The 23,103-nt window shown below is 36.1% G+C and overlaps 1 protein-coding gene across 2 annotated transcripts in view; it reads right to left on the reverse strand.

Moving 5' to 3' along the window:
- The window catches only part of ASCC3 (activating signal cointegrator 1 complex subunit 3), a 366,855-nt gene that overhangs the window by 130,115 nt on the left and 213,637 nt on the right, over positions 1 to 23,103 (reverse strand). For both annotated transcript variants that reach the window (XM_027855178.1, XM_027855187.1), the window contains exons 22-26: positions 20,968 to 21,122; positions 16,610 to 16,708; positions 15,876 to 16,044; positions 11,926 to 12,146; positions 8,313 to 8,398 (exon numbers count right to left, since the gene is read on the reverse strand). In XM_027855178.1, the coding sequence (XP_027710979.1) occupies positions 8,313 to 8,398; positions 11,926 to 12,146; positions 15,876 to 16,044; positions 16,610 to 16,708; positions 20,968 to 21,122 (730 nt within the window). The remainder of the gene's footprint in view (positions 1 to 8,312; positions 8,399 to 11,925; positions 12,147 to 15,875; positions 16,045 to 16,609; positions 16,709 to 20,967; positions 21,123 to 23,103) is intronic.

A 23,103-nucleotide genomic window follows, 5' to 3' on the forward strand; every position in this document is an offset into this window, starting at 1 on the left:
TCCATGGACTTGTTAAAATGGATTGTCAGATTACCCAATTCTGGTGCAACAAATGGACACAAATGATGCCATGAGAAATAAACTACAAAGCATTGCCAAACATTACAAAGTCTGGGACGAGAAACCTCATGGGTACAAGTGGCATTTTATCACTGCTGAAGTGGCATGCCCACTAACTATAAGTATCCCCCCAAACCTGGTCCTATGCCTCCTTTTCTTACTCAATACTATCTCACTTGGTTACCTCATCAGCTTCCATTGATTCAACGATCATCTTTATGCAAATGATCCTCAGAAGCTTCCTTGCTGAGCTGGTCACACATCTCCCACTACCTAAAAACACTAACTTGTAGAAAAAGAATTTTCTAGTAGGTCTATTAAGAGTCATAAAGTCTAAAACAGAGCTCCTTATCTTCACAAACACTCCCTCCCAATCCTCTCTTCTTTTAAACTAGCTTATTACTGTTGAGGGCATTGCCATTCTTCCAGTCCTCCAGACTGATATCCCAGATGCCAAACTTTTACCACACATTCAATGCATTACCAAATCTTGTCTTTTCTATCTTCACAATATGTTGTATAAATCTCCTTATCTCTATTCATACAATCTTAATCCTAGTTTAGGCACTGATCATCTTTCATCTGGACTGAAGCAAAAGTCTTATAACTGGTTTACCTGCCCTAACTTTCTCCCTGCTCCAATCTGTTCTCCATTCAGCTACCTAGGTGATTTTTTTTTTCTGGAGAAGATCTGACGAAATCCCCTCCTCTTTCTCCATATGTTCCAGTAGCTCCCTAAAACCCTCAGGTCTCTGTTTGGCATTTATAGGTTTTCATAATCTAGTCCCTTCCTCCCTTCCCAGCCTGCTTCCTATTTAAGTACTAAATAACTAATAATTAGGAAAACGCAAATTAAATAAACTCTAAGGCTTTATTTCACATCTATCAGATTGGCAAAATCAACAAAAAAGGGAAATAAAAATTTTGCAGACGAAGGGAGCATCACCAGGATTTACAGAACAACTACTACAACGACACTGTAAAAACAGACAACTTTGAAAGACTTGAGAATCTCTGATCAATGCAAAGACTAACCATGATTCCAAGGCATCAGAATGCTATTCATGGAATAGAAAGTGATATTCATATTCACAGAAAGGCGATATATGAAGGATACAGAATGAAGCATATACTTTTTGGACACGGGCAATGTGTGAATTTGTTTTGCTTGACTACGCATATTTTAATAAAGTTTTTCCCCTTCTTTTCAATGGTGGTGAGTGGAAGGGGAAAATAGATTTTTGCTAACTTTTTTTAAAATTACATTAGATTTTAAATAAGGAATAGTGTGGGGTGCTAACATTCATAATGAGCTAAGGTTAGTGAAGAAAGTTAAGGACAACAACAATGCTTTTATGTTTTCAAGTAATGTCAGGGAAAAGAAGCCCAAAGAAGAGACAGAACTACTGTTTGGACTGGATGGGATGGTGATACCTGAAAAAGAGAGAACACGGAAAGCTACACCATTGATATTCTGCTTTTGTTTTCTCTGCCATGGACTAGAAAGAAGAAAACAGAAGATTATTAGGGATTTGATACCCTAAATCACTAAGAAAGCAAAAGAACACCCAGCTGTTTCTAATGAATTAAATTTAACAGGCTTATCTGAACTGTATCTTCAAGTACTGACAACTATTGAATGTGATTGCTGAGTGATATTTGAAAGATGAGAAAAGGAGAGAGATGTTGAAGGAGGACAAATGTCCCAAATTTTCAAAAAAAGACGATAGCAAACCAAAGATCAGTGAGTTTGAATTTCATTTTTGCCCATAGTTTAGTACATATTATTAAAGAGATGGCTAAGAAGCATCTAGAAAAGGAAACAGTGATCATAAAAAAGCCAGCACTGACTCAGCAAGAACAGGTCATGCCAGAGCAGCCTTGTTTCTGTCTTTGACAGAGTTATTATACTGGTAGTTTAGGGAAGATCTCTCATATACTTTTCTATTGCTAGTTGTATTTTCACTCATTTCCCTTGATTCAATGGTCAAGAAGGAGGAGTTGAATTACTTCTTACTCCTCATTGCTACTTCCAAGCTCAGCCTCTACCACCAACACTCAGTAAACTCTACTCATTTATGGTTCACTCAATCCACATCTACCATCCAATTTTTCTTGGTAGCTGGTGTCTACTGACCTGCAGGGCACTATTTTTTCCTCAGTGAGTTCGGTGTCAGGCTCACATCTTTCTCCTCTCTCCAACCTCTACCCTCATACTAGGGGACTTCAACATATATACTAATACTACTTCAAACACCTAACCTTTTAGTTCTTCACTTACTTATTTTCCATGACCTACTCCTCCTTCACTAACACACAGATAGGCTCATATCCCTGATCTTGCCATTACACACAAATATTACTGGTTGTTGCTTAACATAAGTGGACCATTCTGCAGATGTCTCTCCGGCTCCTCAAGAAGCGCCTTCTGGCTCTGCCCTTCTGCAGTGCGGTGGTTCCCACAGCCAGAACTGCTTCAGTGCCTAAAGTAGAGGACCCCTGGCACGGGCTGATTGGAGCTGCTGCTACTTCAGCTATCATCGCTGCTCCTGCTGCCACCTGTTGGAAGCTGTACCATCTTGACTCTTTGGTGAACTACAGACAGTCCTCAATTCATGTAAGTGGACTTCCCTACAAACCTCTATGTGGGAGGGAGGAAGGGGTCACATGCCCATGAATGGAGGGGACTAGCACACAGTTCAAGGATATGTAGGGGCTAGAGACAGAGAGGTATGACAAGTGAAATCTGAAATAACTGAAGAAACAAAGGTTTGTGCTTCTGAGTATATTGATTTATTAAACAACACATGCCAACTCCTTAATGAATTGGGATCAGGCTTCCTCAGCTTGGCACTAGACCCCAGATACAGGGAAAGACAGATTTTTATGCATTAAAAGAAAACAATCAACAGGAAATAAACCAGGATACAAGATTAGGTAATCTGATTTCTAACTACAGGAAAGATTAGGGGCTTTCTGAGTTGGGAGGGGGAAGATCAAACAGGTATAATTCCCTAAAATCAGAAAAAAGAGGTGCCCCACTCTTCAAGGGTCTGTATTCAAAGGAACAAGAAAACAGTAATTGATTGATCAGTATGGGACCAATTTTCAGGTAAGACATATGGGTTGCTTGAGATGTATGATTGTATCATTCTTTAGATTTGACTGGATCTCTGGTCAGCATAATCTAGGTCCTTAGTTAAGGGTCTCTAAACAACAGGTAGTGGTGGTCTAACTTCCCAGTCACGCAGGGCTAGGTTCAAACAAAGCAATAAAGTTTTCTCACTATTCCCATAATTTAATAAGTTTTCCCACAAGACAGAAATTGAACTAGACCCATAATTTAACAGAAAGGGAACTGAGCTAGATCCAGAACTGAGACCCAAGATGGGATTAGTGTGGTTTACTGCATTTTCACAGAAGCAAGCAGGACGAGTAACATAGAGGGGCCAGGCACACAGGGACCTGGCTGGAATGGAAAGGAAGAACACATGGGAGGCAGACATATGGGGGCCAGGGACAGACACCCAGTATTCAAGTAAGGATGGATGGGAGACAGAGATATGACTAGGCAGAATAGAGCAAAGGTTGCCTCTTTTAGTGCTCCAGTGGTGGTCTCTCCACCTGTCTGTTCTCTATGGTTTCACTTGGAGGATTTTTTTTTAGTATTTTTAGTTTTTAGCTTTTTTCTTTTTTTCTGGTAGGGGTGTAGGAGTGGGAGGCTGTGGAGTGGCAAGCTGTTGTACAGAAAAATTAACATAGTTTGCTTTTTTTTGGAATGTGGATTTCTTTCAGAATTCTTTACATCAAGTCAAATTTGTGTACACAACTTTAGATAAAATGAGAAATGTCAGAGTTTAATTCTACACCATCATCCTTTTTCCAGTTCCTTATCCCTTTATCCTATAAAAGATCTTGCCTTATGAGTCCTTAGCCTTAGATCACTCCTATCATCTGCTGCCTTCACTCCTATTCACATGCTACTGAATAAAGCTATAGAAAATCATGAAACCATGCTAATCCACTACAAATTTATGATATACAAACACAACTGGGCCCTTGCTGAGGCTCTCTAATTTTATTGAAAAAAATTGAGGTGATTCTCCAAGAGTTCCCTTTTGTCCCCTCCTCATTCATCTCCCATAACTCAGATGCCTTCTTCCACTATTTCTCACACGAAAAGGTGGCTCTTGTCCTTGCCAAGGCAAACCCCTCTAACAAGAAGAAGTGATCCTAAGCCCTCAAGTCTTCTCTAGCAGATTGCCCCCTCTATAATCCTCATTCTCACTAATCTCTAATCTCTCACTCTAAAATGGTTCCTTCCCTACTGCCTACAATACATGCCCATATCACCCCCATCCTTAAAAAACCCTTATTTGATCCTTTTAGCCTTGCTATCACTCTCTATCTCATCTTCCTCTTTTTTTTATTCTTCCTAAACTCCTTTAGAAGGGCACTTACAATATGTGTCTCCACTACCTTTCCTACCACTCTCAACTCTTTTGCAGTCTGGCTTCCAAGCTCATCATTCAATTAACTGAAACTGCTATCTCCAAAGTAACCAATGGTCTCTTAACTAGCAAATCTAATGGCTTTTTCTTGATCCTCATCCCTTCTTCACTTTTCTGCAATATTGCCACTGTTGATCATCCTCTTCTTCTTGATAATTTCTTCTTTCTAGGTTTCAGTTCCACTACTCTCTACTGGTTCTCCTCCTATAGGTATGACTATTCCTCAGATCCCTTTACTGGATCTTCATCAAGATTATACCTATTAACCATAGATGTCCTCCAGGGCACTCTCCTGGGGCCTTTACTCTTCTCGTTCTACATTATTTCACTTGGTGATCTCTTCACTTGGATTCTATATTTATGCTAATGATTTCCTTTTTAAAAATATTTTATTTTTCCCTATTTACATGTAAAGACAATTTTTAACATTCATTTAAAAAATTTTTTTGAGTTCCAAATTTTTCTCTTTCTGTTTCTCAACCCCTTCCCCCCTGAGTTAGTGAGCAATTTGATATAGGTTATACATGTCCAACAATTATGCTAATGATTCAAATCTACTGACTGAATCTTAACCTCTCTCCTGACTTCCATCTTACATCTCTAATTGCTTATTGGACATCTTGAACTGGATGCCCTCTAGACATCATAAGCACAACATATCCCCAAACCAAACTCATTAACTTTCCCTTAAAATCCTTCCCTCTTCCTAAATTCCCTCACTGTCTATGGAACCACCACACTCCCAATCTACCAGACATAGAACATAAGTGTCATTCTGTCAAGAGTATCACTGTCCTCCTACTCACCCAGACTTGCAACCTAGGTGTCACCCTCAACTCCTTCTCATCCCTCATATCCAATCATTTTCCAGTCCTATTGATTTGACTTTTCTGATACTCTCATATACATCATCTTCTCTTCTCTGACAATGCCACCACCTTCACAAAGGCCATCATCACTTCAATGCCTCCAGGTTAGACTTGTCTCAAATCTCTTGCCCTTCACTCAGTTGTCAAATCTATTTTCCTAAAGCACAAGTCTATGTTCTCCCTACTGTTCTCCATCCCCACCCCTGTAATTCAATCAACTCCAGTAATTTTCTAATTCCTCCAGGATCAAATATATATTCCACTGTTTGACTTTTACAGCATTTTATAACCTGGCACTCTCCTATTTTCCCAGTTTTCATAACACCTCATATACCTTAACACCACATGTACTCTGTGATCCAGTGACACTGGCCTCCTTATTGTTTTTAGAACAAGACACTCTATATTCAGAACCCAGCCATTTTCACTGGCTCTTTGTTACCAGTCCTAGAATTCTCTCCCTCATCATCTCTGCCTCCTGGCTTTCCTGGCTTCCTCCTAATCTCCTTTAAAATCCTACCTTCAAGCCTTTCTCCATCCCTCTTAATGCTAGTGCTTTCCATATTTGATTATCTCCAATTTATTCTGTATATATCTTGTTTGTATGTTGTCTCCCCTACAAGATTATGATGTCTCTGAGAGCAGGAACTATCTTTTGCCTTTATATCCTCAGCACTTAGTGCAGTGCCTGCACACAGTAGGTGCTTAAAAATGCTTACTGAGTAAATTGTGATATTGCACCTCAAAAAGCTAAAGTAATCTCAGGTTGTCTTAATAGATACAAAATGCCCAGGACTAGAGAGAAGATAGTCTCCTTGTACTCTGCCTTGGTCTGACAATATTTTAGATGTCACATTTTAGAAAAGGTATCCGTAATCTATAGATGTCAACTAAGATTCTTTCCAAATCTAAAATTCTGGGTTTCCATTAAATGTTTACTAAATGCCCTCTACAAAGGCATATTCAGATGCCTCACTGTGCCACACAGTTGACGTTGGGCTGTCAAAGGCTATAACAGTAATGTGAAAGTTTTGGCAGGTTCTACCATGTTGTCAAGGTCTCTGACACAGATTGTATCTATTTCTCAAGGACCGATGAAGAATGGCAACGCTGAAACTAAAAAGGATGTCCACTTAGAGAAGAATCTTTTGATTATGGCCCCTCAGGAAACCAAGAAAAATATGTGGCCCTGTGTGGTCCACTTTGGTTTCTGCAATTACAGTACTAGAGTATTTCAGAGACTGAAGAGGAGAAAAGTATAAAGAATTACACAAAGAACTACAGTTTTTAGACTATTTATAAACATTAACCTAAATGTTGTTACTCTAAATGTGGTCTACTTATTCAGTGATTCACAAAAGGAACAGAATCGTATTAATCTTGATATTTAATATTAAATATCAATCAAAACCAGAATAGAAAAAGATATTACAACTAAATGGAAGGATCCTAGGATAATCCTTTTATTCTTCCCTGTTTCTCTATGATATTCACTAGTGGCTATTTCAAACCTTTTTTTTTGTCCTTGAGCCTCCCACTCTACTCTCCCTGCACTTCTTCCCTACCGTCTCAGCAGAGGATCTCATCTCATACTATACTGAGAAAATAAGAGGCTATTCCTTTTGGAAAGGCCTTTCTTCTTTCATACATCCCCAAACTCTTTGACATCATTAGCCCTAATCTTATTTTTAATTCTACTGAGATGAAAAAGTGGTCTTTCCATCAAGGCCATGCCTTGATCCTGACTCTTCAATCTCCTCCATCAGATTACTCCTACAATTAGCAATTTTCAATCTCTATCTACTGATTTCTTCCCCTGGGAAGACTTGGGACATGCCTAAGTTTATCCTAACATTTCCTCCTGGTCTTATATTTCTCCTCTGTTCCATAGCCAAACTCTTAAACATGCTGCTTCCACCTTTTCTCCTCTCATTCAATTTCTAGTCTTTTGAAATCTGGTTTCTGACCTTATCATTTAACTGAAACTTTTTTCTCCAAAGTTACCCAAGATTTCTTAATTACCATTATCTGTAGGTCTTTTCTCAATCCTCATCATTCTTGAATTCTTTGCAGCATTTGACATTGTTCTGGATGCCTTCATCTCTCTAGTTTTGTTTTGTTTTTTTTGTTTTTGTTTTTCAAATTACTCTCTTGCTTCTCCTGTTTAACTATTCCTTTTCTGTCTAATTTACTGGATCATTTTCCATACCATGTCCTGTAATAGCTGATGATTTCCCCAAAGTTCTTTTCTGGTACTTCTCTCTTGCCTCTTTATACTTAATGACCTCATTAGCTCCTATGGGTTTTAATATCACTTCTTCAGAAGTTAACTACTGGAGCTCTTTATATCACTAATATCTCTCCAAAGCTCTAGTCACTTCCTGATCCATCTCCTCATCAAGCTTCCTATGCCCTGACTATCATCCTCATCTCCTCCCCAGTGCAATCAAAGACTGCTAGCTCCTCTGACACTAATTAGTAAACTTTTTCCTTATCTTTCTACAACTAGGACCCTGTGATAAATCTCCACATCACGTTGCCACTTTGGTATTATTCAATCCCTTTCTCACTTTATTTAACAGGAGAGGAGAGAAAATACAAGAGATAAAGCACAAATATTTTTCCTTTGTTTTAGTATAACAGGGTATATAATGTATTTTGGAATAGATTTTCTTATCATTTTTCTTTTTTGGGGAGTATGTGTTACTACCATTTTTTCTTAATAAATTAGAATACCGATCATTTAAAATAGTATTTAAATACATTCAAATTCTTAAAATAATCCTGAAAATGTTCTTTCTCTAAACTCTTTCATTTGTTCTATTTCTTATACCATTAAAAACATGTATCTTGAGGTAAATGCATGACTTACCTTTTGCCAAGTTTTTCTTCTATTCTGACTTTCCAATCTTCCATTCTTTCACGTACTAGAGCTTTCAGGGGTGCAATGTACACAGCCTGAACAAAACACAAAGACTCTCATGTACATCTAATTAAACTCAAAAATCTCCATAAAATGGTTTAGAACGTATCTTTCCTGTTCAGGAATATAAATGCGCCTCAACTACAATGATAGTCAATAAAGTACTCAAATTACATCAAATGAGAATGATTTTAAGATAGTCAAGATATAAAAAAATTCTATCTTTAAACAAATAAATATTTTCTAGAAATTAAATGCTTCACTTAAGATACCTTCTTTGGATATTTTTAATAAAGAAAATAATGTTAGTTACTACTACTACTAATACTGCTACTGCTATTACTACTACCACCACTTCTTTTCTAGTCAGTCAATGAGCATTTATTAAACATCTTATATGTATCAAGTGCTAAGCACTGGGGATACAAAGATAAAATATAATGCAGTCCCTGCTCTCAAGGAATTCATAGTCTAGGAGACAAGAAGCAAATAACTATGTACAAACAGGAATAAAGTGGGAATAATCTCAAAGGGAAGGCACTAAGATTCAGGAGACCAGGAAAGACTTCTTGTAGTAGGTGTGACTTTAGCTGAGACCTGAAGCAAATCAGGGAAGCTAAGAGGCAGAGATGAGAACAGAGGGAGGCATTTTCTCAACGTTCAAATGTAAAGTGATACAGTCTCAGTTTGAATTCTAAAGTGTTTCAAATTTTTGAAGAAGGTTGGGAACCAAAGCAATACTTTGTAATCTAAGATTCATGATTCGTAATGCAAACATAAGTAGATGCACAGGATGCTACTAACTCCCTCTTCATTTCTTTTACACAGCACAGAACTGGTAATAGTGCTAAAATTTGCTGTTAGTGATGAAGTTTCCTCTATCACAAAATGCCTTTGACATAATACTGAATTTCCTGTGCAGTGCTTATACAAGTTGGGAATGTGGAATATGCGCTTGGAAGAACTATCTGAAGATTCATCCATATCAATCCAAGGTTTACTGTAGTTTTTTCTGCGACCAAATACTAATAAGGTGGTCCTTTATGTCATATTCCATATAACACAGATCAATATACCTATAAGCTGGGACACATTTTGGTTGAACAACTTAAGAGATTTTTTCTTTTACTAATAAGTTAAATTCAAATCAAAGGAAAAAAGTGAGCTTAAAAACTAAAAGTTATTTAAATTTAAAGAAGAATATCTATTTATATGTTTTTGTCACCTCAAAAAAAAGTTCTACTCCAAAGCATCATTGTAGCAAGGAAATGACCAGTTTTCAAAGACTAGGCCGACAGTGAACAATGTATGACAAATTCTTCAAAGTTGGAAAAGTTTTAATTTTCTGAGGAAGGCCTTTCTGAGGAAAGGCCTAAGTATGGACATACTCTTTACCAGTGAGTGTGCCATTAAGTGATGAATTTCTTGGCAAAGGCAAATCATGAAACAAAGAAAAGGACTCTCAAGTCCTTTGTGGTCCTGTCTAGTTTTTTTAGTGACAGTAGTATAGTAATAGAAAAGAGGTTAAAGGATAACATTAATCTCAGTGTTTAGATCATCTATAAATCTCACTTTAAATGTTAAGTTCTTGTTCCAATAAGCCAACAACATTGCTCCAATAACCAACAATGGTGTATTATTATTTTGTATATACTTACATATCTAAATAATGTATATGATTGTCTCCCCCTGTAGAATGTAAATTCCTTGAGAAGGTGACCTGTTTTCTTTTTTGTCTCTGTATCCCAGGACCTAGAAAAGTAGCTGCCACAAGGCAGGCACTTAATAAATGCTTGGAGAGTGATTGGTATTTTTGGAAGAAGTGAACAAAGTGATTATTATCATCTTCATCATGGATGAAATCAAAAGATACGTGAATGGCAATATGAACTTGCAGGTTAATGGAAGGATAAGAGAAACAAAGGAATTGGTAGTTAGTTTTATAGTATATCGCAAGGCAAAAAGAATCATTATTTCAAAGGGACTTACAACCCTACTTGGCTAGCAACCCTTATCTTTCAAGAAAAGCAGTATGAAAATTAAAGGCAACAATAGTTTAGAAAATAAGCTCATTTGCAAAATTTTTATGAAAGAAGATGGTGGAAACAGAATTTCCTCATAAAACAGTAAAGATCTCTTAAGGGTTAAGCTAGTCTACCTAAAGCTTGGTGTGAAACCAACAAAGTCAGATCACCATAAGCATATTTAGATGAAATGGGAACGAATATAACAAGTAGGTTAAAAAAAAAATGGAGTGGATCTACCAACATTTCTACAGTAATCTATTTTTACTACTGATAATAGTAAATCTACCACATTTGCACTTTAATATTTTAGTAGAAGATGGATTAAAGAAGAGGAAAAGGCACTTAGAAAATAGAACTGGGTAAAGAAACTTGATCATACAAAGTAAATACAGAAGGAATCTATGCTGAGAGTAATACAATTTTGAAAGAATTAAGGGATTAATTTTCAAGATATATAAAAGAGCAGAAGATATCAAATGACCAGAAGAAATTGTGGCTGGTATTTTTACATTTTTAAAAAATGCTGATCAGGCATCAGTAAATAAAGACCCATACATCATTTGCAATGGAAAAGATAACCTGAATGACCATATGATTATCAGTAAGTGAGGCATAAAATAGGGAAATACATGCTCTCCAATGGAACTAGCCAGTATTAAAGTCCTTAGAAATTATGAGATCTTTCAAAGGATCCTTTTTTCTTAAGATTTAGTGTTGAATGAATTAAGTCCGCTTAATCCTCCAAGGGCTCCTCAAGGAGATTCACTACTATTCAAAAGAGATTGGTCTGACAATACATATGGGAAAAACTAAATGGATGAAGAATGTTCACTGTGCAGACTATTACTTGGATCGGTAGTCCATTGAGAACATCAGCTGTGGAGAAGCCCCACAGATGAATAATGAAATTAGTTCAGAATTGTACAGGAGGAAGATATTGGTCTGGATTCTGGATTGTATTGGGAAATGCATAGCACTTTCAAAGATCCTAAACTAATTCCTGACATAAGAAACTATGCTTTAACATAAATAATGTCCAAATTATAGTAACTAGTTACAAACTATGGAACGTGGCAACGAACAGATTTATGCTACAGAATACTACCAATGATGATTCTAGTGTAAAAAGTTGATCATAAGATATGATTTACTAAATGCAAGACTGGAAAAAGAGGTAGGCCATCCAAGTAGTCAGAATGAGGTTTAACACATAGACATTCTGAGGAATTACAGATTGAACAGGTACTCCTCAAATGTTAAAATGCCTAGAGGAAGAAGCCCTCCAATGAACTGAATTGGAAAAGAAGGAACTGGAGTCATATCTAGTCTCTGAGGTCAAGAAAGCACTTAAGTTTTGAAATATACTTTTGGTAATAACATTGTTTGCTTAATCCCTCAAGAAATCAGCTTCTAATTCTCTTGTACATTTGGAGATCAGAAAATACTCAATGACCTTCTCAAATTAAGTTTTGGAAATTTATTTCTCTATTCTTTGATTAAGCAAAAAGAAATCTACTTGGTACTTTTTAACAAACCTTTGATGAGGGATACTTGTTAAAGATTCTAAAGATGGCTAATTCAGCAGCTACAGTCTTTCCTGAGCCAGTGGGTGCTCCAAGTAGTACATTACAGTCTGTGTGATAGAGCGTGTGAAATATCTGTGTCTGCACAGGATTGAAGTGAGTGAAGTTGTATAGGGATTCATATTTTCGGCATCCCAAAGCTGTGACAGGTAATGGCTGCAGATCCAGTAACTCTGAAATAAGATAAACAGTCATCAAAGTAGGGAAAAGTAAATACAAAAATAGAAATTATTTGATTAAAAATGAGTTATCAACTACTAGAGGGAAGAAAAGAATAGAAAATTTTTGAGAGTATTATTCTATGCTGGGAAAATGACTGGCATCTCATGAAAATAAAACCTAAGAAAAAACTACCAGTTGGTCTCTAAATTCTGACATCTTCCTAAAGGTCAATATTTTGAATTGTTAGTTTACTTTTTCTTATAATAAAATACAGTATAATAAACACATTTTTTTTGAAACTAGAGTATTGACTGGCAAACGTAGCACTATTTTTATTCTTTGCCATTAATTGTATCTCTATGACTTAGTACTCTTCTATAGAGTAGATACTCAACAGGCTTGTGATATTCAGAATGAATATAAGGTAGTACAAGAACCAGAGTGCCTTCTGAGCCATCATAGATTGCATTGTTTTCTGCAGAGTTCTAAAGGTTTCCCCTCCCCCATGGGTCATTATTTCTAAAAATTCATCCTGTGGAGACCAAACTTTTGGTATTAAGCCACTGTGCCCATAGTTAGGTTGGTCCTTGGACCAACTTGGACTGGTATGCCCTCAAGGCTTTTCAGCTTGGAAAAAACTATCAGTTTTGTTTTTTTTTTAAACCAAGCCTGGGAGAGTTTGTTAAGCCCATATGACATAAATAACCTTCTACTAATCAAAAGACTTAATGTACCAACACATTTATTTTCCATAATGCCAGAAAATTGCATTTCCCATATTAACATAAAATATAAAATACATATTTACTAAATATAAATTCTTCTATCATGGATTATATTATTTTCAGAAATATTTCTCTATTACCTTTTTTATTATGATAATCAAATATACAAAGACTGTACAACGAAATAATACAAAAAAAAAGAAGGCAACACATGTAAAAATCTAGAGACACCTTTACCCTATAACCCTTAATATAAGCATTTTGGAAACTAAAGTATTATCCCATTATCCAAAATGCCATTGTAATGTGTTTGATCTATAACAATTTCTTATTTGTACACATTTTGGAAAGGTACTAAAACTTGGGAGAAGCTGAAAAGGGCTATCTATGGAAACCTGAAGTTTGCTATTGGGGCAGTCCTTAATTTCAGGAAGTTGAGAAAATTACAATGAAGCAAAATGACTAGGAAGGGGCTTTCAAGTAAAATACTTAAGTAACTACGCAGAAACATTAAAAAAAAAGTAATACTTTTCATTTCGATTTTGGTACAATGTTAAGAGAAATTGAGCAGTAAAACAAAACAGTGAATTTAAGAAATGCTATTGGATTGGGTCTTCACTTTAGGGCTTCATAACCTAGAGAATACTCACAAATTTAAAATGTACTCCTCCAACAAAAATGATATAGGAATATCTATAATATTATTGCCTTTATTATCATGGATAACAGGATATTGAAAGCACATTTTAAAATTAGATGTCTTATGTGGTGTCATGGTAAGAGTTTCTTTAAAATTTTAGGTGGTATGATTAAATTTTTAGAAAGTCTAAGATAATCAGGCACATTGGTGAAAGTCTTTATTAGCTATAGCTGGTGAGGCTGAGGCTGGTGGCTCACTTGGTTCTGGGAGTTTTATGCAGCAGCAGAACTAAACCTGACTGATTAGGTGTCTACAGTAAGTTTGGCATGCCAGGCTGCCTCAGGTGGGGTGAACTTGGCCAGGCTGGAAAAACAGAGGTCAAAACTTCTGTGCTATTCAGTATTGTGATAAGGCTTGTAATTGGCCACTGTACTTCCAGGCATGATGAAAGAGGGAAATCCAGTCTCAAAAAACAAAACAAAGAAAGAAAAAAATAAAGTTTAAGATAAAATTTTAAGAGACTTTTATTAACATTTTGTATATTTCTATCACAGGCTTAAACCTATTCATAATATATTCTATATAATTACTGGCACCATTAAGTTAAAGTGGCCCAACTTCAGAAAAAATGGTTTGCCAGATTTGTGCCCAGTAGGATATATATATATATATCCTACTTATGTATATACACATATATACATAAGTGCAAATAAGATGGTAGGCAAATAAAAAATTTACATTAAATATTGAGCATCTATTACTAACCAAGTGATAATGTTTGTTTCCTTTAACTAGAATTCTGTAATCAATTTTCTGGGTAAATAGGGCTATAGGGCTATATGGGCTTTACCAGGCAACAGAATAGATTATTATTATTATTATTATTATTACATTTATTGTTTTTTTGAGGGGAGGAGGGAGTCAGGGAGGTACAGACTTAAGCAAGAGTCTGGCGACTAATAGGGTTGTTGAGGGTAAGGTAAGGCAGGATATGGATTGACATGTACTGTACTTGAATGTGTATTTTTTTTAAAATGGGTTCCACAGTATTTATCTCCTTCTCCCCTCCTTTCAGTACAGAAGCATAAAGGAAATCTGCAAAGTAAAAGATGACTACTAAAAAAATTAGAAGGAAAATATCTAACATTAGTTACAACTTATGCAAGGATATTTCAGGAAGTTCAAGCTGGAAGGGACCTTAGCGGTCACTGAGTTCAATTACTTCATTTTTCAGAAGAGAAAACTGAGGCTCAGAAAGGTTAAGAGATTTGCCCAGGGACTCCCACCTAGCAAGTGTCTCAGGTGCTATTTGAACCCAGCTTTCCTGACTTCAAGTCCTATTCAATGTCACAGACCATATATATGAAGGGAAAAAACAAACAAGCTGGCAGTGGAAAGATAAGCAGATGCTGAGAAATAACAACAAAAAAATTTGATATTGCACATATTCTGAATTAGCATTCATGTAAAAATATTTATTTAGCATGCTGAAGATTAATAAGATGCATACTAACAACCACAGGAATTGTTCCCATTCACTAATAATCAGAAGGGCAGATATCACCTCATTTACCTCTATTAGGGTCAGTTAACTCCAAATGGTGTGTTTCATTATACTCATTGCCAGGAGTAGAAACACCTGACCAGCCCTATTAGGGCTAGCAGAGCCCATCCTTGCTTAACTGATCACCTGGTCTGAAGAAGAGTGAAGTTATCAACTCTATTCCCTCTGCAGAGATGAAAGAGTGTCAGGCCTTCCCATCTGCCTTGCCTCTGACAGAAAGCCCTCAGACACCTCTCCCCCATTGCACCTGGGGCACTGTCATGTCACTTAATGACTTAACTGAAGGATCTGAGACTTTCCATTTCCTCCTCTGATCATATTTAGGATTTCTAGGCCTTGGCATCTCAACTGAAACTGAACTTTCTTTTATTAGGGTGAGTCTCCTTAAGACCGTTTAGCCTTGTTTCTATCTCCCACCCTCAACATAGTGCTTGGCAGAGAGTAAGCACTTAATAAGACACTAATTCATTCATACATTCATTCATTCATTCATTCATTCATTCATTCATTCATTCATTCAGTAGGTTCCATGAGATCAAGGATTCTTCAGGGTAGACAAGATCTCAGATTTACAATAATGAAAGATTTTTGTACATCAGAAATAAAAAATATTTTGTGACCACCAATTCAAGTAACTATTTTTAAGTTCTATAAATTATAAACAAATACAGGTTTTTAGATGTGAAAGTGATATGGGAAAAGGATATTTTTAAAATACAACTACACACTGGTTTTCAAATTTACATACAAACAGAATTAATTAAAGTAATAGCTTTGGGAAACTAGTAATTCAAATTCCTGGTGATGTTACCTGTATGAGGAGGATGTCTCTCCGGCAGAATTAAATGTTGAAAGTTGATGATACATACAGCCTCTGCTCCTAACCATCTGTCAGAAACAGCCCGAATGTAGTATTGAGAAGGCAAAGGTTCAAAAATAGGGATTGTAAATACCAGCAACTGAGATTCTTTTGCAATGACCTAACATAAGAGAAAGTCAATTATGAGTTTGGATTTTCCAGGATCTTAAAAGTAGCAGGTTATACTCTATTGAGGTTCAGTATTGCTGGAACCTGCAGAAAGTTCTTTCCTGAGAATTCCTAATAAAACAAAGTAAAGTTTATCTTAACAATGCATATAGATACCATCAAAAAATAAATCACTTTTTTCACTTCAAATTTCTAATCTGTAAAATGGGGGATTAGAATGGATAATCTCTAAGGCCCTCCCAATCTCCAAAATGTATGAATCTATTTTCAGTTGGTCGATCACAATAAAATTATATAGACCTCATTCTGACTTTCTGAACTGACTAGAAGAAACATCACAACAAAAATATTTGTATCACTCAACCATGATTTTTTGTTAGCCAAGTAAGGATATCACTTTAAATTCCAACTTACAGTAAAAGTGAGGAGAAAAAGCATAAAAACAGAAAATGTGATTTTTATCAAGCACATGTTCTCTTTTCCTATGCTAGTCTATAAAATTTATTTGAACAAACATTTCTTAAGCGCCTAACATGCAAATGGCTCTATATATTTACCTGCTTTTTTTGAATGAGAAAATACTCAGAATGATAAATATGATCATTTGTGGGATCTTCTACCCAAATCCACCACGGTTCTCCAACTGTACCATGCACCTAGAGAAAAAAAAGATTACTATACAAAATATATTATAGTTATGGTATATGTAGACAGGAAAGGTTTCTTACTTGCAAGGTAAAGTGAAAGAAGGGAGGAAAAAATCCCATTAAATTTAGATATCACACTGACCATTAAAAATGCTTTAAGTTTTTAAAATCTAGATTAGTGATGTCCAAATTTTTTTGAGCACACACCTCCAAGATATGTATATTTACTTACAAATTTTACACACACACACACACACACACACACACACACACACACACACTACTGTATTGATGTATAAAGAAGCAAACACAAAAATAGAAATGGAAAAACTAGTAAGATAAAGATCAAATAAACATTTTAAAAAAACCTTTTTTATTTATAAATGGTGCAAAAATCCTTTTGTTCTTATTAAATATAATTAATAGTTAGTCGATAAACATCTGCTAAGCCCTTACTATGTGCCAAGCACCTAAGTGTTGAGGATGCCAAAAAAAAAAAAAAAAAAAAAGGCAAAAGACAGCGCCTGCCCTCAAGGAGTCCATATCCCTGTACAAGACCCAGAGAATGTTTTGGACTTAAATTTTGCTAGCAATAAATTATTCTTTTAATTTTATCAATGTAGCTAGCCAAAGAGATAAATTTCTTTTTTTTAAAAGATAATTTTTTTCAAATAAAAGATACATAATAATCAAATAATAGGTTGTAATCATTTTGAATTTTTCAGTAGGAATCATGTTTTTCAGGATATAGATATACATTCACTGCACATAGTATAAAAATAAGTAACAGTAAATTGTCTCTAGTTTCAACTCAGCAGAAAGTTTTTAATATAAATCCATTCCTTTCTTTATATGGTTCTGCTTCTGATGGTGTCATATATTAATTTCCCATTTACGTTTGTGTTTTTAGTTGTGTTTTTGTATGAGTCTAGAGGAAAGAAAGAAAAACACTACCAGAGGTTCCCAAAGTGAGCGATACCACCCCCTGGAGGGCACTGTAATGATCCAGGGGAGAGGTAGTAGTGTCAGGTGCAACTGGGGGGCATTGAATAAATATAAGGGGACAGTGGAAGCATAAGGAAAGAAGAGAAGATAAGAAAATTTGAAAAACCATTTGTACATGTTCCATCTGTTGTGTAACAGACTTAAAGTCATAGTGATTATAATATTTTCCAAATAAACACAAAAAATGCAAGTTATAACCAATCAGTGGTCAAGTCCATCGATAGGTCTTAACAAGCAAGTGTTGGCAGGAGAGCGTGCCCTGCGTTGTCAGGAAGTCCAGTATGCATTGGCAGGAATATGTGCGTTTAATGACTTGTTTACAATATGATAGTATATCGCATCATCAAAATTTAAATGCAGGAAAAACCCTACAAATTTATAATAAATTAGTAAATGTAAGATGTGTCATTTTTAAAAAATATATTTTATATTTTTTTGAAATGATGGAAATTTAAAAAAAAAAACAACTTTAAAGGGTTAAAGAAAGTAGATTTCCAGGGGGGCACTAAGCAATTTTTTTTTTAAAGGGGGCAGTAGACCAAATAAGTTTGGGAACCTCTCCTCTAGAGTAAAGAAGGGAGGCCTATATTATAAGGCTAGAAAGTAGTTTGGAGCCAGGTTGTTTAAAGATTTAAAATGCAAAATGCAGAAGTTTTTAATTTGATCTCAGAGTTAATAAGGAGCTACTAGAACTGAACCCTTGATGTGGGGTAAGGAAATTAGTATGGGGGGAGAGGTGGATTTTCCCAATGATGCCTGTGGCAAATGCTAAAGTGGGCACTCAATTGGTTCAGTCATAACCGCACTGAGGGAAGGATGCAGGGAGTGGTCAGACTGGGGAAATGCTGGGTCATAATAGGAGAGGCTATGTTCGTAACAATTCCCACGACAGGTTACGGCAGGCAAGGTGGGAATTAAACACATCTTTACATAGTTTGACTGAAGAATCTCAAATGCCAGGGTTCCCATTCTGGAGATCATTGATCAAGATCAGAGGTATCAAACATGTGGCCCACAGCCTGTGTTAGCAACACTCCCAAGTGTAACCTGAACCAGATGAACATGTAATTGGAAAATATTTGACAAAATAAATTAAAAAAACAAGTGAACAGGGGCAGCTAGGGTGGTAGCACCATCCTTTGAGTCAGGAGGACCAGAGTTCAAGTCCAGCCTCAGACACTCGACACTTACTAGCTGTGTGACCCTGGGCAAGTCACTTAACCCCACTGCCAAGCAAAAAGCAAACAAACAAACAAACAAAAATTGAACACAGATAATGTTAATATGTGATTTTTTAAGTTCATATGTGGCTGGCAGAGATCTTTATGTACGGTTTGATAGCTGGTATTATTGTTCAGTCATTTTCAGTTATGTGTGACTCTTCATGACCCAATTTGGGGTTTTCTTGGCAAAGACACTAGAGTGGTTTGCCATTTCCCTCTCCAGCTCATTTTACAGATGAGGAAATGGAGGCAAACTGGGTGAAGTGATTTGCCCAGGGTCACATAAGTACTAAGTATCTGAAGCAGGATTTGAACTCAGGTCTGGTACTTTATCCACTGTGCAACCTAGTTAGTTTAGCAGTACCTGTTTCTATTTCAGTTTGACACCACTGATCTAAGTGACTTGTTCAAAGTGACAAAGTAAGACATTTAGGCTAGTATCTGACAAAATATGACTAAAAGTAATTTTGGATGTGGGGTCAAGATACAATTAAAATGACGACACCTCTGTGCACAATAAAAACTATATGATAGCAATTTATATAAGCAGGTTATAGCTTACCGTTTTTAATTTCAAGCTCAGTGGAATTTACGTGCAGAAAGGGGTGGGGGGAGGTGATGGTGCTGGTGGAGATTAATGTGATCTAAGTTGGTATTTATTTAGCATTTTATATTTGCAGAAAGTTTATAAATTATTTTTATTATGAGTTTTTCACATGAACTCAGGGACAGAATTAATATAATTTTACATGTATTTATAGATGAGTAAACCAAAGTACAAAAAGGTTAAGCAATTTTCTGAGCCCAAATTAATGGCCAAACTAGATTAAGATTAAAGTTCTTGGATTCTTCAAATGCAAAGTTTGAGAGTATTGCTATTTTTAAATAATTCATATTAAATACAGACCTGCTATTATCTTACATATTTGAATCAGTTTTTGTTTTTCTAGAATATCCATATAGGATTAGGAAACAGGTTTTCCAGTTCAGAAAAAAAAGTGGCAACAAATTTAAAAATGGTACCTAGAGTTTTGTTACACTTAATATACTAAAGAAAAACCAAAAGAAAATGTGCACTCTCTCTCTCTCTCTCTCTCTCTCTCTCTCTCCTTGTAATCTGTATGGTATTCTATAAAAACAATGAGATGTCTTGTTTAAGAAAATAACTGAACATTTTTGTTGCTAGATTAAAAAGCATCATTTTCCGCTACAATAGATGATTATTAAAAAATTGGTACTTAAGCCAGACTTAATCCAATAATCTGTAATTATTACAATCTTAAAAAATGAGAACCAGAATCATTTAAAAAAGCACAAAAATTACCTACAGGTTTGAAGCAGAACTGGGTGACCTGAAGCAATGAATGAGGAGCAAAAACATGAAACATGCAATCAGGGACTTAAAGGGACTATTTAAGTTTCATAACAGTGCATAGGCCATGTAAATAAAAGCAATGTGTAGTAATTGTAAAAATATGGCATGACCAAAGGAAGAGAAAAGAAAAAGCCCTTCTGCGTCCTTTATTTCCCTTTCAATGGCTTTCTGAGCCTCTGAATCCTAGGTAAATTCTATGTGTCTGGTGCCATCATGAGGAAAATGGATTAGAGGAGATCTAGGACATTACAAAGATTCCTTCTAAAATCTACTCAGATAAGGTCCAAAATCAAATCTGTGACACATGAACTGTACCCCAGAAAGTTAAAATTCCTAAGCCAATTCACACTGGTTTTGTAAAAGTCTTGTAGTCTGTGACTATGAAATAGATCAGCCAGACTGACCACAGCCTAGATTGGTTACAAACCTTCCCTTCTGATTTCCTGATGTCTACGGTATATTGTTAAATAGCTGAAAAGTCAACTTTCCCAGAAGCTGGAAAGTTCTCATTGAGCCTTCTATGTTAATATCCCATCTTACATTAGCACTGCTATTATTAGCATTGCTATTAAGTAAATGTGATCAATATTTTTTCAAAGCATCTTATAACAGTTAAATACAATTTTCTTCCTAAATATAGTGGCTGTGTGTTTTTTTGGTTTTACCTGATCATTCCACTTGAAGTCAGGGCAGATGTTCAGCCTTACTCGGAGTACAGTACGTGTAATGGGCTGTATAGCTGCTTCCAGTGTAACAGAAGGAATCTGATGGACACACTGTTTGACCTTTAGCCCAATATTCACATGATGCAGCATGTGACCTGAAGAGAAAATACTAAGATAATGAAATGTGAATATACCAAAAAAAAAGTACCATCTGACTTGTAAATAGGATTTTAGAGAAGGCAGTTTTATTGCTTGTTTTCTGGTGTGCCACATAAAATGGCTGACATTTGTGACCTGGCATGTTTGAATATTTTGAAATAGGTAACCTGGATTAGCAAGTCATAGCTGTGAAAATCACTATTAACCCTTGTATTAAAAGGAGTCCAAAAATTGAGCCTTTTTCCTCTTTTCAGTAGTTCTTAGCTTTTGGTTAGTTGTAGTTATGGAGTAAATTTTGAACAAAAGGAGGAGAGTGAATAAGACTGCCTTTGGGAAATTGCACAGTGCTTTTAATGAACCCAAGTTTCACTTCTGAAAGAAAGTCCCAGGCTTTTTTTTTTTTTTTAACAAAATTCCTCCAGTAGTATTATGTAGCTGCAAGTTCTAGAATACTTGTCCTTGAAAGAATTAAAGTCAAGGTCATCCAAAGGAAAACAGAGAAACCCAAGATGGAAATGAGTAGGCAGCTATATGGTATCAACAGAGAATTTTTTTTTTTAATTTTTAAAATTTTTATTTTTAGGCATTTGGGGTTAAGTGACTTGCCCAGGGTCACACAGTTAGTAGGTGTCAAGTGTTTGGTCTGAGGTCGGATTTTGAATACAGGTCCTCCTGACTTCACGGCCGGTGCTGTATCTACTGCGCCACCTAGCTGCCCCAACAGAGAATTTTGCAAAACCAGTGGAATAAAATATCATCATAAATCAAAGAGATGTTTGATGGGAAAGGAGGTGGGTCACTCACGAGGTGAGAGCAAGGATGGAATACTAATGGAATAAGAGCAACTGATGGAATACTGACCAGTATCCATGCAATGTCAAGAAATGTAGAGCAAAGTCCTGAGTATGCTGGGAGGTCTCTCTGTAGAGGATGTGCTGAAGGACAAGGACATGAGCCTGGACAAAATGAGAGGGCATGCGTGGCTTGTGATCCAGCTGAATCACAATTGTTCAGAGTGCCCAGATTTATTCAAGCACAGATTCTTTGAAATACTATTGAAGTTCGTGATATGGTACATAAAGCAAAATGCAAACCTCTTCTGTAGAATTCTTGTATATAGTTTCCAATAAATCCTCCAAAGATAACTACCTGACATACTGGAGGCCTTCTTCTCATTGCATATACTAGGGTACCACTTGTACTGTCTTGCTGTTGCCTCTAGAGCTGGGCAGCACATTGGATAGCCTACTGGGGCCTGGAGTCAGGAAGATCTGAGTTCAAATCCAGCCTAAGATATTTACTAGCTGTGGGCAAGTTACTTTAACCTCTAATTGACTGAATTTTTTCATCTGTAAAATGGGGGAAATAACAGTACCTACCTTGTTGGCTTGCATGAGAAGCAAATGATACACTATTTTTTTTTTTTTTGGCTAGGAAATGGGGTTAAGTGACTTGCCCAGGGTCACACAGCTAGTAAGTGTTATGTGTCTGAGGATAGATTTGAACTCAGGTCCTCCTGAATCCAAGGCTGGTGCTCTATCCACTGCGCTACCTAGCTGCCCCCTGAGATGCTATTTGTAAGTCACTTAGCACAGTGCCTGGTACACAGTAGGTGCTATATAAACGCTTATTCCCTACTCTCCTCCCCTTTCATTCTTGATACATCAGTAATTCATCTACTTTCCTGGTCATACGCATTCTTAAAACAATACTCATGCCATATGTTATCATATTTAGCAAGACATAGAATTAAAAAGATTTAGTGATAATAACTACAAGATCCTTTACTACAGTCATCTTGTTTATTTTGATTTGTACTTCCTCTTGTCTGTTCACCCCTCTTCCCAAATGAAAGCTTCCTAAGAAGTTCACCATTGTTAAAATGAAGCATTAAAATAATGAATCTAAATAAAAATAAGTATGTTTAAATAAAAGAACAAAATGATGGCTGAAGCACTGCTGAATTAAGTAATAAAC

The sequence above is a fragment of the Vombatus ursinus genome, unplaced genomic scaffold, assembly GCF_900497805.2.
Source record: "Vombatus ursinus unplaced genomic scaffold, bare-nosed wombat genome assembly UNPS02000582.1, whole genome shotgun sequence".
Taxonomy (NCBI): domain Eukaryota; kingdom Metazoa; phylum Chordata; class Mammalia; order Diprotodontia; family Vombatidae; genus Vombatus; species Vombatus ursinus.